Below are 16591 nucleotides of genomic sequence, written 5' to 3' on the forward strand. Positions count from 1 at the left end.
CGAAGTTAGCCCATAGATATAGCCATTGTTCATGCGTATTTCACATGGCCGTTCCCGACCTATGAACTTGCAGTATCTAAGCACATGATATAACAATTCATATTATTTGCATTGATGATAATTGACCCCACGATTTTCTGACCCATGCAAAGTCTTTAATGCTGAACTAACAAAGTTTCAGAATAGGACAAGTTGTATTTCAGCAATCGCACATTTTTGTTTATCTGGAACAACATGTATTTTATGATGTAATATTAACAATTATTTCAACTTTTCCCTCCCCCTTTAATGGACCCTCCAACAAAACTCACACAACTGCACCAACCACCATTCCAGGAACTATCTGCCCATGTGGTGAGTAAATAGACGTGGTGTTTTTGTTGTTATTATATTATATAAAATGTCAGGTTCGAATTGCGCGTCATCAGAGCAGTACCAATGAATTAGATTGTACTCGTGCATTAGTAATGTTGGTTACCGGGTTTGAAGATGTTCAAAAGGAAAGAAACTCTAGCACCCGAACGAAACAAACATTGCCAGTTCTTTTTTATTTTTCGTGGACTGTAATTGATATATTCTTAACAAAAAAAAAAAAATAAGTACTTCTTATGTTAGAAAAACGCATTTATAAAAAAAATTGTTTTAGGTCAAACCAGCATTGATAAAGTAATATGGTTTCATTGTTCAGCTGCGAAGAAATCCATATTGACTTTCGTATCTGTGTGGAGAGTGTTTCACATAATCTCACTCCACAATGTTAGTTGGACTTTTTGCTCTCTTAAATACACATTCAAATCCGTCATGTTGGCCATTTTTTCAACTTTTTGAAATTATCTGTACATGACATTACCCCCTCCCCGTATCAACTACCACTCCAGGACCAACCACCACTCCAGGATCGACCACCACAACAGGGTCAACCACCACACCAGGATCGACCACCACACCAGGATCAACCACCACACCAGGATCAACCACCACACCAGGATCAACCGTCTGCCAATGTGGTGAGTGATAAAATGACATTATTTTTTTTTTTTAATAAGTTGCCAATTTACATGTGATCATTAGGACAGCAGTACATGTGGAAAAGGATGTATGCAATTATGTTTGCGTATGAAGCTGTGAAAAAGAAATTAAATTTTAGCACACAAACAAAAGTAAACACTAGAGTTTAACAACTCTAGCTGGGAGAAAATTAAACTCCGATTATCCGACCCATGCAAAGCCTACTGTATTTCAGCATTTTGACTTTTTTTTGCTGCGGGATGGCAGCTCAACAAATTATCATATCTCTCCGTTAGTCCGTAAGTTAGTAACAAACGTTGACATTGTTTACTGCTCCTATACATATTTTGACCGAATTCAACCAAACTTTGTCAAATAGTTCAGAAGCCCAGCCCCTACAAGTCACATGACTAAACTGGGGTCAAATGTCATCATGGTGTCACTGGGGTCAAAAATCCGATTTTCTTTTTACTCAAGACACTACTCCTTCATGAAATTACATGACACAATAACCTGACTCATGCATGAACACAAATTCGTTGCCCCACAGCTTCCGAGATATTTCCAATCGAGTTTGTTTATTACCAGTTATGTCGCACATGATTTAGTCACCCATGGTAAGGCCAAAAAAAAAAAAATATTCGGTCTCTGGTCAGACCAAAGTTCCGGAATTGACGCGGCGATGCGGCTTTTTTTTTTTTTGATTTTTTTTTTCTTCAAGCTTGGATTGTACAGACAAGGTGGGGTACTATTTTGCTTTTTGGTGTCCTCATGTACATTGGTGTCCTCCATAATTTGCCTTGGTGCTTTCGATCATTTGCCTTGGCGCAATTTCCCATTCTTTGGTGCTCTTTGGTAAAACAAATTGAGGAGGTGCGGAAATAGAGGGCGCTGTTGGAGCTACCGCGGAACATTTTGGACAAAAAAAATCGACGCGCATGATTAAAATCGACGCGCACGCTGACCAGAGACCGACCTATTTTTTTTTTGGCCTAACTTGTGAATTGTGATTGAGTTGGGAAACATCTCTAACTGATTAAGAGTCATTTTGTGTAAATACTCCATATAAGTGTCCACGCTAAAAAATCGTTTTTAAACCGATATTTTGCCCGTTGCCATGGTTACGCCCATCATGTGTTTTGGCCATTTTTGGCAATTTTGAGGCTGCAAAAATTCATTTTTTGCATCATTTTCAAAGGTCAGCAAGCCAAAATGCAAAGTAATGTCACAAAAGTAACTATATCATGACAAAATATCATCCTTACCCTAACAAGAAAAAATGAAAACACTTCTGAAAAATCACCTTTATATAATTTTTCAGGCCCTACAATACAGCATGTTTTTACAACTAGCAAAATTGCATTTTTTTACCCCATTTTTAATCCTCCAAAATTGCACTTGCCAGGGCACTCAGAATAATTTCTCTTCGGCTATGGTTAGTTCAGACATTGGTCTTTTCATATCTGGTGAGAAAATCTTAGGTTATTGTATATCCTTTGTGCAGTAGCGCTACAAGAATATAATTTTCACAAAAACCTTAAAAAGTGTATTTTCAGTTTTTTCCCATTGTTTTGAGTAATACCTTGTTTAATTGGTATTGTTCATGAATCTAAGACATTTTCACATACAGAATCTCACTGTGTATCAATTTTAGACCAGTGGATGAATAGTAGGTAGTGTAGTCCCCCCCCCCCACACACACACCTGGCTAGGCCCCGCCCACTCCCGCTTTGCCACTGAATTTAGATATTGTATGTTGCATAACGAAACAAATGTAAATAAACAATTTGCAAGTGAACACTTTAGAAATTACAAAGACTTCCTTTACACAGCTTCCCCTTCCACCACCGCCCCCCGGGCATTGCTTGGGGTTGAGGCTGGGGTGTGCCCACCTACCAATAACTTGGCTTTGTCGGTAAAATCAATGTCACATGGGCAAAATCATGTGTTTGCACGCCGCAATGAATAATAATGGCCATATCCATTGTCCTCTGATTAAAGTGCACCATTATGCAAATGATGCCCAGTCCTCTTCTCCCAGCTAGGCCCCTCCCCTTCTTTTGCCACCAATTCAGATTTTGATTTCTACATGTATTTGCCTAAATTAAATTGTAAATACTAGATATCAATTTGCAAGTGAACCTTTTACAATCTACACCAACAACCGTCTTACAGCTAGCCCCTTCCTCTGCCACCCCCACTCCCAATGCTCATAAGAGAACCCCGCCCTCTCCCCCAACAAGTCAACAAGTACAATTTTGTTCAGATTAAATACATGCATAATATTATGGCCTTAGTCTGAATTATGTAAGGTGGCTTATTTACAACGCGGGGCAGCTTGGAATATCCGAAAAGCGAGGAGAAGGGGTGTGTATGTCGCAGGGGTGGGTGGTGGGTGGGTGGGTGGTGTGAGTTTGTCTTACGCAGTGTGGACTTCCGAACAAAAGACGTAATGTAGGTAGCACCGACGTTGTGTGGACTTGCCCCACGTCCACACAGTGTTTCCCATTTCTGGAAAACAGGTTTAGAGGCATTTTTGGGTTAGGTTTATCTGTAGCAGAATGAAGAGAAACACTAAAGGGAATCATAGAATTGGGTTGAAGAGTTTTCACAGTTTGAGAAAAATGAGTTTTTTCACTGGTTTTTCTTAACTACACGAAAGCAATGGGTAGTCATGTGAAACAAGTATGGGTGGGTGTGTGTGTGTGTGTGTGTGTGTGTGTGTGTGGGGGGGGGTGATCTGGACACACGCATGTACACTGTACATACTTTTTTTTTATACAGGGTGAGTAAAAAAACCCGAAACCCAAATGTCGGGACCATTGTTTTAGTGAAGTTCTGCATGTAGCACTTTCAAAATCTAGGATATGAAAGTCGATTTCATAAGCGTATTTTTAGTGCAAGAAACATTCAAATCACTTATGTACTTTTTAAGTTACGGAGTTTTAAACACAACCACCGTTTTAAAGTTCTGTCCACAGATCACAAAAAAGGTGCGTGTTCTTCAAGCAACACAAAAACAATTCACATACATCCTTATGACGATCTTTTTTATTATTTTCAAAACGGAAAAGATCTGGCGATTTAGAGAGCAACTAACTCTTATCTGTTTAAATTGAAATACATGTATTTTAAAACGAGGATCACTCCAGTGAAAACTCCGAGAGAAAACAGCATCAATTTGATTGAATGAATTTCACTCAGTCCGTCACGTAGGGGGTTTCAAGCTGCCGGTACCACTGCACTTTGGCCCCTGCACTAGCTTGCATGCAATTACCAATAACATATTGATGTGTTCCACAGCGTATTTTTTTCTGGTATACATTGTATCCGTCTCTTTGAATAGGTCTACGTCCTTTCAATTGCATGGTTATTGGAAACCGCATTCCTATGCACCAAACTTGGCAATGTTATTACTTTGGGTGCGGCTGCCGACGCTTGGCACTGTTTCCTTATTGTTCGTGAACTGTTCACAATGTGTGTTGTCATGCAGCAATCTCCAGAGTGTAAAAAGAATGCTAGTCAGGCATTTTTTTTCCTTAAAAAGTAACACTTTTTTTTAAATATATAGTCAGCAGCTGATGCATTCTTAATATTTTTTCCACACAACCCTTTTCTGTTCTATTAGTTTGTTTAGTCCAATAGCGTAAGCATTTTAGCATGTAGGTAGAATACAGACTTGAATTTTGCATAAAAGCTGTTTGCTGGACTGTAAAACCCAGCTGGACAACTCATCCAACGCTGAGCTGCTATGCTGCACTTCTTATCCTTAGGTGACGACGTTCGTCTACTTTTGCAAAACAAATAGGAATGACAAATAGGTACACAGTAAATAGATATATCTTACTTGCTTAAAGATTTCATTCGCTAATTTATTCTGTTTTGAATTATTGTATTGATGTATGTGTTTTTGTACTTTTTACATTCACGGTTTTTATGTGTTAAAAGAAATACGTGTAAAAAGGCAATGGAATTTCACGTAATGGGATAATAAGTTTTAATTGTACTGTATTGTAACGTAAACAAACTTTTGCCCATAGTTTCTTGTAACAGATCTCCAAAAAAAGCAGTTCTTGGTTCAAGACTTTATATATTCGTAGTGGTCATTATAGGAAGAACTGATTCTGTTGATGCCTGCCGTGAAAGTGAAGTGGGCTAGCGCCTCTAAGGAAAAAAGTGTTTTCGACATAACGACGAAAGTCGATTGTTAAACACAATTACCTGGACCCGTGCAAATAATGAATACCCAAGCCTCATGCTGTTCAAATTGCATGGGCGTTACTAGTTCAAACTTTGAACTCGAACTAAGCGTTTTTGTCAGAGTAAAAATTAATTGAAAAATTAGGGAAAATCCCACAAACTACTCTCGCCCTATCTCTCGGAAGTACGGAGCTCTGGAAGTGCCATCCGACTTGTTTAGATACTGACTTATTTTATCTCAGGATGACAACATAATACAGGCAAGATGACGACATCCTGAGATGATTCATTAGGGATGGCGACATTCTGAAAGTAGGATGACGACATCTCGAGATAATTTATTATGGGATGACGACATCCTGCAAATAGGATGACGATATCCTGATATAATTTATTATGGCATGACAACATCCTAAAAGTAGGATGACGACATCCTGAGATAAATTATTAGGGGATGACGACATCCTAAAATGAGGAAGACGACATCCTGAGATAGTTTATCAGGGGATGAAGACATCCTGAAAATACGATGACGACATCCTCCTATAATTTATTATGGGATGACGACATTCTGAAAGTAGGATGACAACATCCTTAGATAGTTTGTAATCGGATGACGCCATCCTGGAAGCAGGGTCACGACATCATGACATAATTTACCACAGGGTGCATTGATCTTCAAAACGCACAGGTGGACGTGCGGCTTGAAAACAATTTACCCTATCGCGTCTTTAGACGCATCGTTGGAAATTACAAATGATGGACTGTATCTTTAAGGTACTAATACTAGTTTTATCGAATGACAGAAAGGGGGTTTTACTCGCCTTTTCTTGACTGTTTTTTTTTTTTCGTAACGCGCTAATAACGCGTCGTTTGTCGTCCATCGTTCTGCTCGCCGTCTGTCACCCGTCAACATATCCTTTCCTATCGCACAGGAAACGTCGGGAAACACGACTGATCAGAACAGACGTTTTTTTTCTGTCGATATATTACTGAAATCATGTTACCTTGCCGTGAAGATGCAGCGCAAAAGTTTATATGGTGTTGTAATTTCTTTTAAATAAGAATTTGAATTTTCTTTTACTACCTTAATTATTATTCACCGGGGCGCTGTGGTCCAATGGTTACGGTGTTCGACTCGTGTGCCGTGGTGCATGGGTTCGAATCCTGACCGTGGAAACATGGTGCTTGTGCTCTTGAGCAAGGAACTTTACCATTATTACTTCGTCCTTCGGATGGGACGTAAAGCCGTAGGTCCCGTGTGTTCCGCAATTCACGTTAAAGAACCAAGCAACACTATTCGCTAAGAGAAGGGGTTTGCCCCGGTGTTTCTGGCAGTGGCTGCAATATGCACCTTGTCAACCCTTAAAGGTGCTACTTAATGGGTCTCATATCTCTCATATTGAGGGCCTCCATGGAAAGCAGTGCCCTGCACTGATCGGAGCTACCCTCACTAAAGATGACATAAATAAAATTTAAAAACCCTGCAGTTCTACCGCCTGACGGCTTTCCATTCATCAGCCAGGTTAGGGGTATGGAATGCGGTACCGCAAAGAACAACACCGGTACAGCAATGGATACGGCTTTCAGCCTGACTGAAACGCTCCCTTGCTTAGTTGGTATTCGTTTGTATGTTTTTTTTTGGGGGGGGGGGGATAAATCTGAAATCCAGAATTCGTTGAGAAATTAAGGCCATTGGTACAACCTCAAATTGTTAGAAAACGGGTACAACCTAAATAACCTGTACACATTCGCTATGTAGAAGAATTCTCCTTCGCGTCGTACTCTCGGGAATGTCTAAAGTAAACTGAGGCCTACTGTAACTTATAACACTTCGTTGAATTAAATTGTACACCTTCATTGAACGTAGAGGAACCTGGTTTCTGAAAGAAAAACACCTTTGGGCCAATGGTGTACAATTTGCGCATTTTCCAACTTCAGAAAAACACGCGAACACAATGCCGTTCACCATCCGCAGCTTGAAAGAGTTGTAGTTTTCGTGTTTTTATTTTCGAAAGCATAAATGGAACCGATATAGGTAAAGCTTGACGGTGGTGTCTGAAAAATTGACATGCCGTTCAGAGTGTTCCAAAGGGAGTTTAAATTTGTATTGACCATATGCTATTGCCGACTTTAATACCGAAAAATAGAAAATAGATAAATCAATAGAAAATAGAAAAATTGAACCAAGAGCAATACTAGTGCAATACTGTAGAGTAGGCTTAAGAAGTACAAAATAATTCCAAAAACTTTGGACTATACCATAATGCATGTGTCCGAGTGCAAGGGTAGGAATAACTTCATGAAGGGACAGATGGAATGTTCCATTCGCCTGCTAGAATGGAACATTCCATCGGTCACAGAATTCAATTATTGGTTTTCCCGGCCAATTTTCTGAAATGTTCATTCATTTCTGAAATCGGCCATTAATATATTTTCGTCTGAATATGAATGCACGTCTTTAATCCCATTTTTTCCCCATTGCACATGTGAACCATCCCCTACATGTACTTTTTATGCACATGCGCAGTTCCGATAGCGAACTATAGCCTATTTTGCAATATTTTTTTTTTCAAAGGCAGGGTTCTGCTATGGGGGGGGGGGGGGGGGGGGGGGGGGCTATAGTGCCTCAGGGATAATTGTCCCTTTTGTGCTCCTCCAAGGTCGTACAAATTGGAAAGCACGCAGCGTGAACTTGTTTAACTAGCAATTGAAAACATTTCAATGAGCCCCCGTGATATTATGACAAATCGCCGACTGTCACGCGGTCTATAGTGGAGAAAAAAACTAGACAAACAAGGATTGGAGGTTGGGAGGAGCTGCAACTCAATTAATGCCATGAGGGCGCTCTATAGCCGGGGAATGCACATAAAAGCTGCCCATATTCAGCCATGATATCGACCTCAGATTTTGTTTCTTTCATTTAAAAAAAATGAAATATGAATTATGGATCATTCTGCTTGCCGTAAAAGTGGTTTGGCGAAAAATAACTAACTTTTTTGGCCCAAAATCCTTCCGCTGAGCTCATGAAGTTATAAACTCACATTATTACATATAATAGTTTCGAGAGGCATGAAAATATGGAATTGAAGACATATGGCACTGCACCTCTGGCCTGGACTTGGGGCTTCCAACTCTGTGAGCATTTTGGATGCAATTGGGTCCAAAGTGTCGCTGTTTAGCCCTGTTGTGGAGGGATCCTTTTTCAAAATGGCTACTTTTTCAGTTTTGGAAGCATTGTTCATTTTAGGAGTGGTCTTCTTTGGGTGAGAATTTCTCCAGAAAATCAATAGTCAACCCACACAAATTGAATAGAAAATGAAAGATGACATGTTAATCATCATTGTTCTTAGTGCAACCTGAACACATGTGAGAGTTATGAGTATTGTAAAAAAAGAATTTGGAAATATGGGCGTTTATCCCTGGTGTCTATGGGAAATGTTATACAGGAGTTCACCCTGATGCAGCACCTGTCGTGTTATTGCATTCATTATTCATGTGGCGATTTATATGCGGGTCGACAACAACTCCCTCGCCACAGCGGGCTAAGTTCCTTTCCTCATAGCATGTGCGTTAAGGTTTAGACCTTCTAAAACGGTAGCTTATGACTAGTTTTTAAAAAGATTTTTAGCGTAAATGTTAAAATGCCGACAGCCTCTTACTTTTACACAACAGACGGCTGTTTGAGGATCAGTTAAATGTTGCACTGTACAGTTTCATATGCAGTGATGAAGAAATTAAACTATAGCCAACAATAAACAGCCGTTGTAGTTCAACATGTGCTGCGTCTGCATGATGTTTACGTTGAGCAGACACAGAAAGTTTGCGATGAAATACTCTGAAATGCCAGAGTGTTTCATGAAAGATTGAAAGGTATAAATTAGTTGACAGGTCAGTGATGGATTTAGATAAATTAGAAGTTTTTAGGGATTGATAAAGTGTGTGTTTATAGGTGTTTTTGATTGTAATACCACCTGTCGATGGGCTGATCATTCAATGTGAGTTTACGTACTAGCTACTTCTGTACGTACTAGCTACTTCTGATTTCAGAAGTACGTACTAGCTATATCCGTTCTTTATTTTCCCATGGAAAACAAATAAATCGTTAGTATTTACATCTGTATGTATTGGGTACTCCTAGAACTATGAGGCTCCACGTAGTGGAGCCTTATAGGCAGCTTACCCGCAAAACTGTTTGCCTCTACAAAACACCAACTAAGTACAAAAACATCCATCACAACCAAGCTATTTTCCACAGAACCGCTGCTCAGTTTGCCCCTAAACTCCGTACAATACCTCATGACATACTCACGTTATGTGCACCAAACAAACATCGGTGGATTCTGTCGGTTTTTTGGCCAAAATGATGGAAAATATGCTATGGACTCAGTACAGATGGGCCATGGACTCGGAAGAAATACCTCCATGGACATGGTGGATGGGGCATAGCAATTGAAGACCAAAATCTGGGCTATAGTATATATACAGGTAGACCCGTGAACGTTGTATTGGGGTGACCTTGTACTAATTGGGAATCTTCGGAGACTGATTATTCTCACTCGGGGATTTATTGTCACGTTCACGGGTCTACCTGTATATATACTATAGCCCAGATTTTGGTCTTCAATTGCTAGGCCCCATCCATCATGTCCATGGAGGTATTTCTTCCGAGTCCATGGCCCATCTGTACTGAGTCCATGGCCCATCTGTACTGAGTCTATGGCCCATCTGTACTGAGTTCATAGCCCATTACCGTGCTGTGTGAATGGTCTGGACTGCTGGTGAATTGCTTATGTGTGGTCAGCAACAATCAGTTGCTTTCTCCATTTAATCCGTAGTCCCACTATTTCTATTGTAATTTACATTCATTTTTAATGAATCCTACATGTCTTCTGCGCTTCTTACATGTCTTATTTATTCCAGAACCAAATGTACCCCTGCTTGCCTAGTGCCACATTTTGTGGCGAAACATTGTAGTTCATAGATTTTATTAGTACAGTTGTATTCAGTGTAACCACTCCATATTTTTTTTTTCAAGATCGGCATCCGATTTAAAGATTTTCAAGCCTATGTAAATCATTACAATTTACACAACCTTTTATAAAACTTAATAAAATACATTCACATATTTTCAGAGTAGGAGTTTGGGGTAAACAATGATTTTTGTTCAAACAGTGGCAACACTGGTTTTGTTCAAGGTGACACTTTATTGCACGTACATATTTAGTTGCTCTACATGTACCTGATCTATTCCATATAAGAAGTGTGATGTGACTGCTGTTGCATATAAAATAGGAATATTTCACTTTTTCCCCATAATTTTTTTGGGGTTACTCTTCAGCTGGCTAGCATTTCTTTGCACAGAATGTGGAAAGTGATGAGGAAGAATATAAGCCTAGAGCTATCCACCCTAAAAAAAACTCGCATGACATGTTCCCAATCCAAATACAGACTTGTGGCAGGAGACAACAATGCAGAACTCGTACCGCCCCAAAGTTTCGTCTGCTTGGGTCAGGCTACTTAATGCTGCAAAATCCCGTGCCTTTGAGCCCGTTCTGCAGGTTTCATCAATTATCAGTTACATCTTTCCCTGACATACACTGCATTTATATCATAGGAATTGTAGAACTGCATTTACACAAAAAAAGTCGCTGCACTGTGTTACGTGGTTCTATTCATGATTGAGGCTTGAAAAGACGACACTTATTCAGACAGTATTCTGACTAACTGTGTATTCTTAACTCCTCTAACTTCATGTCTGGTTAACATAGCAACACATTATAGAGGGCGCTATACAGTTTTATTGGTGTTTCAGAGTAAACTCATATCCCAGACACACTGCATATACAGTCATAAGTTGAGAGTGATGATGTTTTGGCAGGTTGTAGTACAGAACAGAGGAGGTCAACAAGGGAACAACTTACATTGTGACAATTAAATCAGCAAAGATGATCATGACGTTGATGATCAAGACTGTCTTGATGACAGCTCAAATACAGACTCTGACTCTGAATTAGGGTAAATTTGAATGATTGCCAGGGAGTTTCAACAGATTCAAAAGTGATATACAGGCAACATTTTCAAGTTAATAAATGTTCATAATTAGTTAAGCTCATTTGGGAGGGATTGGTAAATCAGATAAGCCCTTTTACAGTATGTAGGAAGAAACTAAAGTTCATCTGGTTGCAAAAGATACAATATTTATTACATTGATGAACGTACGAAAATACTGGCAGTGGCAACAAAATCATATTCAATTGTCAAGAAGACCAAACATTTCTTAACTTTTTTCCCCATGAAAACTGACATTTTCTGTGCAGTAATTTTATGGGAATACATGTGCATTTTTTTCATATATTAGATATGTAAGCCTTTTATAGGTATCTCTGTCATATGATCTAATAGTTACAGTTTCATGAAAATACAACCTGCCAATTATAGTACAAGGAAACAACCATGGCCTTCAGTAAACTCAGCCCTCCGAAATGGACATGTTCTTTTAAGTCACATTCGACTTTTTTTACCAATTTTAATGCATTTTCTGCTCAACCATCAACCTGTAGAATGAAGCCATTGATAATTCAAAAGCTAATTTTAAACGAACCGTCTACACTCCCCCCCCCCCACCAAAAAAAAACTGTCTCCACTTATTATGTGCCCCAGCATGCAATGCGCTTCATTAAAATAACACGCATGGGTCAGTATAGTGTTCGTGTGCAATTTCAAAAGCAAAGTGAGCAGTTTAAAGGGAATATATAGGATTTGCAAACATCCAAAAATAAAACTACCAAATTGCTATGAAATACTGTCTGTACTTGACTGTTAGTGAAGGAACGCGAGTCCAAAGCATACCCTGTCAAACTCATGGCACCTGATTTGCTGTCATTTTCAAGAAAAGTGGTATTTTTGTATCAATTTCCAACGCTGGTCGGCCGACCAGTTGGAAAAAAAACCTGTTATTACCCCCAAATACTGCCCCCAATTTACCATATTTAGTTAGTCCACATTTTGTTTGCAATCGATTACACACCTTTTGGGTACAAGCCAGCTAGACTGTTTCCCTGACCTTAGAATTCCCCGGCGTCTATAAATTGCTGTTTTTCATTTAAAGAGGGGTCAGGGAACCAGACTACAAGAAAATGATTGTTTCTTGGGTTTTCCACCATCTACGAACACAAAACTTCATACGAGTCCGTGTATGTTTGCTATAAAATACTAAACCCCCAAATACAGCCATTTTTGAAAATTAATACAGGAAAAGCTTTGGTGTACATTCCCTTTATTGGGCGTATGAGATGCAATGACATGTTGGCCACATTAGGCATGTGGTCGCAATACAGGGTTTAGCCAAATACAGGTGAAATAAGTGTAACCTTTCAAAGGCATTTAATGCTGGGATGCCGTAGAGGACATCAAGCAAGTGTTTTATGGAGTAAAATAAAGTTTGTTTTTATTGTTTGATGTAAAAATATCTAATTTGAGCTTCCAATAGTGACGTCATAGAAAATGCCCCAAATTCCACATTAAACTACCACTTACAAAAGTCTATCATACTTTTCTGACATCTATACATATGTAGCAAAGGAAAAATCATAGTGGCGATTAGTCCCTTGAGATGGTACCAAAAATAATTTCAGCCCCTGGCTCATGGACTATTAGTCTCAGGGAATGGAACGTAATCACTCGCTAGCACGCAGCTTGGCGAGGTAAGGTGTATAGTTACGTGCAGCGGAACGGTTTTCAAACTGGGGGGGGGGGGGGGGGGACTTCACCAAAAAGTGGCACTTGCTCAGTAAAAGGCATCTTCCGTTGGTGCAGCAGCGTTTCCAGCATTTTGTGTTTTTTTTGTACACGTTTTGTTTACCGGACACTTGGCCTCCGTAAATTCAAATGTTGGGGAGGGGGGGGGGGGGGGGGGGGGGGGGGCTGGTACCATCTTCCAAAATAGGGGGCGCTCTTCGAAACCGGCCATCATGCAAACTACGCATTAATGTGCTAATTTTCAGGGCGCATTGTAAGTGTTTTTGGGCTTGGTTTTCATAATCCTCGTTCGTATCCCAACTCTCCATATCATTTTGGGAAATGGTTACTGAAAAGAAGTTAACCGAAATTTTAGTGCAAGTTTTGTTTTCATCTGGAGGGGGCACATTTATGCTCGGGGGCACATTGAGTCAGCCAGAGGGGCACTTGGGTAAAACTTGGGGGTGGGGGGGGGCACATGCCCCAAGCACCCCCCCCCCCCCCGGTTCCGCCGCCCCTGGTTACGTGCTTTTTCAAAATATTGATTTTCTTTTACAAACAAATTTTAAGGGAAAATAATGTCCTGTAACAAATACATTTGCTTCTTTAAATTTGTAGGCCTGTATATAGTTTTAAAAAGGAGTTTTAAATAGCGCGCTCCAGTTCAGAAATTTGTGAGCGAAATCTATAAATATTCATATCTAGAGACATTTCAGCTATACAATGTATACTTGTGAGTATTGTGGCAGTTTGAGTCGATTTCCGAGTCACGCAGGTCAAGTCCGAGTCCAAGTGCGAGACCAAGTCCGAGTCCGCAGCGTCCCGTCCGAGTCCGAGTCATTTATCAAAGTAAATCAAGTCTGAGTCCGAGTCACGGAAAATGGGACCCGAGTCGGACTCGAGTCCGAGTCCGAGTCACGAGTCATGCAAGTCTGTCATCATGACGTAAGTTGTCTGTGCACACCTTTTAAGATGTCTTTGATTTCAGTCCTTTGAGGACTACCGTTTCATTTGTTTTTTCTTCAAATGTATGTTAGGTATTCCTAGGTATAGTAGGGACCAGGCCGCGTGGCACATCACGGCGCTGTATTATTACATTACAAAATGACATCTCGCACATGATGAAACTTTAGAGGTTTATGTATAGGCAACATGTGCATGTATGTCCCATCCTATTGAAGTTAGCTATAGCTAATCCCATATCCAAACAAGATTGGATGTCTTCTTATTCGGCACGAAAAATGACTCCTCTTCTTGCACCGTATCAATTGCAACTCTTAAACAAAAGAAGGAATGCAGGGAAGGAGGGACATTATTTTCAAAGTAAACTTGCATGTTTATCTTTTGAAGCCGTGACAAAGAATGCAAAAATAAATAAATACAAAAACACAGCGCCGGAAATAATCACACATACCCCTGCCTAAGGATTGGCCAAAGCAATTTGGCGGTAACCCCCTTACACTGATTGGCTACCTTAGGATTCAATGTCCGCAATCGTGCGAGACAATACGGAAAGCAGGGAAATTTGTACACGACAGTCACCAACTGAAAATGATTGCGTTGAGTATAATGCATTTGATTGTTTGTGTTATAAAATGTGCTAAACAAACTCCAACAAGGCTGGGTGGGTGTACTTGCGTATGTGAAGGGCCACTAATCTAACACTAACATGCCCTCTTGCCTGTGTCCTTGACTTTGTCTCTGCATTCAATGGGGGACGTTGAACAATACATGCAATAGAGGACAACAGGGTCCCCAATTCCCGATGGTCCCCAATTGACGATCGTGTACGAAACATATGGGAGGTCTTTCTAAAAAGTTTGAGTACAAACAAGATAGGGACAATAAATAGGGGGTCCCCGATTGCAGGCAAATACAAACTTGTATGCATGAGCAACGAGCCACTCATGTGTGGATGCCCTAATTGCTAAGATGGCATTTTCGTGACATCGGACACCCTCATATTTTCGATAGATTTTGTTGAGTTTTAAGCAAGTGCGAGTGATGACATGTAACCAAAATGGCATAACCTGCACTGTAATCAGTGCCGACGATAAAATAAAACATAACGTATACTTCACCTTCCAGCACAAAATGTGAATTATTCACCATCACAATTCATTAACACTCAATGGGGAACAAAACCAACATAACACATTATTATTGAAACAACTAAACTTTGGGGAAAACACTGCATGCACGTACGCACCGAGTGCATGTGCGTGACGAACTAAGTTGATTCGCGCGACGCAATTATTTTCTTTGCACTAAATTGGGCAGAATATTCATGTGCATGATTATGTAAAAGAAATACATAGGTGTTTTCACAATTTTACAAAGGGGGTGGGAGTCATGATTTATTCTATTCGAAATCAACCCGGGAGACATAATATTTTTTCAACATTGAATATTATTATCTTTAATATAAGACTGACAAACCCAGTCTAATCATTTTAAATTGAATTGATGCAAGTGATCCTAGGAACAATTAAAACGTAAATGTTTTGCGCATGAACGAGAGTGGTTGCTTTAACTACTTCAGTTGAGCACTAAAATAAGTGGTGTGTATAGATCTTTCCTGAATTGCAGGTTAAGCGCCCAACATCAGTTAGCAGGGTGCTACCAAAGTATTCTCTGAAGTTTGAGTTTTGGTCGCCGCAAAACGAACCCAATTTTTTGAAGCGCTGTCGCAAAAAGGTTGCCACTGCGTACACCACCCACAAAGCTCTCAAAACAATCATTTTTTTCGGGGAACTAATTTTTTTCCAACAACCCCTCCCCCCAAAATATTGTGTTCCGTCCTTGCCCAAGGATCGCTTTATGATTAACATTGTGTGTGCAAAATGGTATACACGACTGTTTGTGTTTGTGAGAAAAAAAACAAAGAATATAATGTTTTATATAATGAATATAATGTTTTTGTTTAAAGCAACTACTACTTCAGAACCAATGACCACTCCAGAACCAACCACCACTCCAGAACCAACCACAACACAAGATGCAACCACAACTGTAGAACCAACCACAACTGCAGATCCAACTACCACTCAAGAACCTACCACCACTCAAGATCCAACCACTACTCTAGAACCAACCACAACTGCAGATTCAACAACCACTCAAGAACCAACCACCACTCAAGAACCAAACACCACTCTGGAACCAACCACCACTCCAGAACCAACAACAACTCAAGATCCAACCACAACTGTAGAACCAACCACAACTGCAGATCCAACTACCACTCAAGAACCTACCACTACTCAAGATCCAACCACAACTCCAGAACCAACCACAACTGCAGATCCAACCACCACTCAAGAACCTACCACCACTCAAGATCCAACCACTACGCCAGAACCAACCACCACTCAAGAACCAACCACCACTCAAGAACCAACCACCACTCCGGAACCAACCACCATTCCAGAACCAACCACCACTCCAGAACCAACCACAACTCAAGATCCAACCACAACTGTAGAACCAACTACAACTGCAGATCCAACTACCACTCAAGAACCTACCACCACTCAAGATCCAAGCACAACTGTAGAACCAACCACAACTGCAGATCCAACCAGCACTCAAGAACCAACCAGCACTCAAGAACCAACTACCACTCCAGAACCAACCACCACTC

At 40.2% G+C, this 16591-nt stretch overlaps 1 protein-coding gene across 1 annotated transcript in view; it reads left to right on the forward strand.

The window, feature by feature from the left end:
• The first annotated feature begins 223 nt into the window (after nt 1-223).
• The window catches only part of LOC119734560, a 71582-nt gene continuing 55214 nt past the window's right edge, over nt 224-16591 (forward strand). The window contains 3 exon segments of the mRNA XM_038208093.1: nt 224-354; nt 879-1007; nt 15878-16492. Of these exon segments, the coding sequence (XP_038064021.1) occupies nt 15898-16492 (595 nt within the window). The 5' untranslated portion in view covers nt 224-354; nt 879-1007; nt 15878-15897.

Source organism: Patiria miniata, unplaced genomic scaffold (genome assembly GCF_015706575.1).
Source record: "Patiria miniata isolate m_02_andy unplaced genomic scaffold, ASM1570657v1 HiC_scaffold_27, whole genome shotgun sequence".
NCBI lineage: Eukaryota > Metazoa > Echinodermata > Asteroidea > Valvatida > Asterinidae > Patiria > Patiria miniata.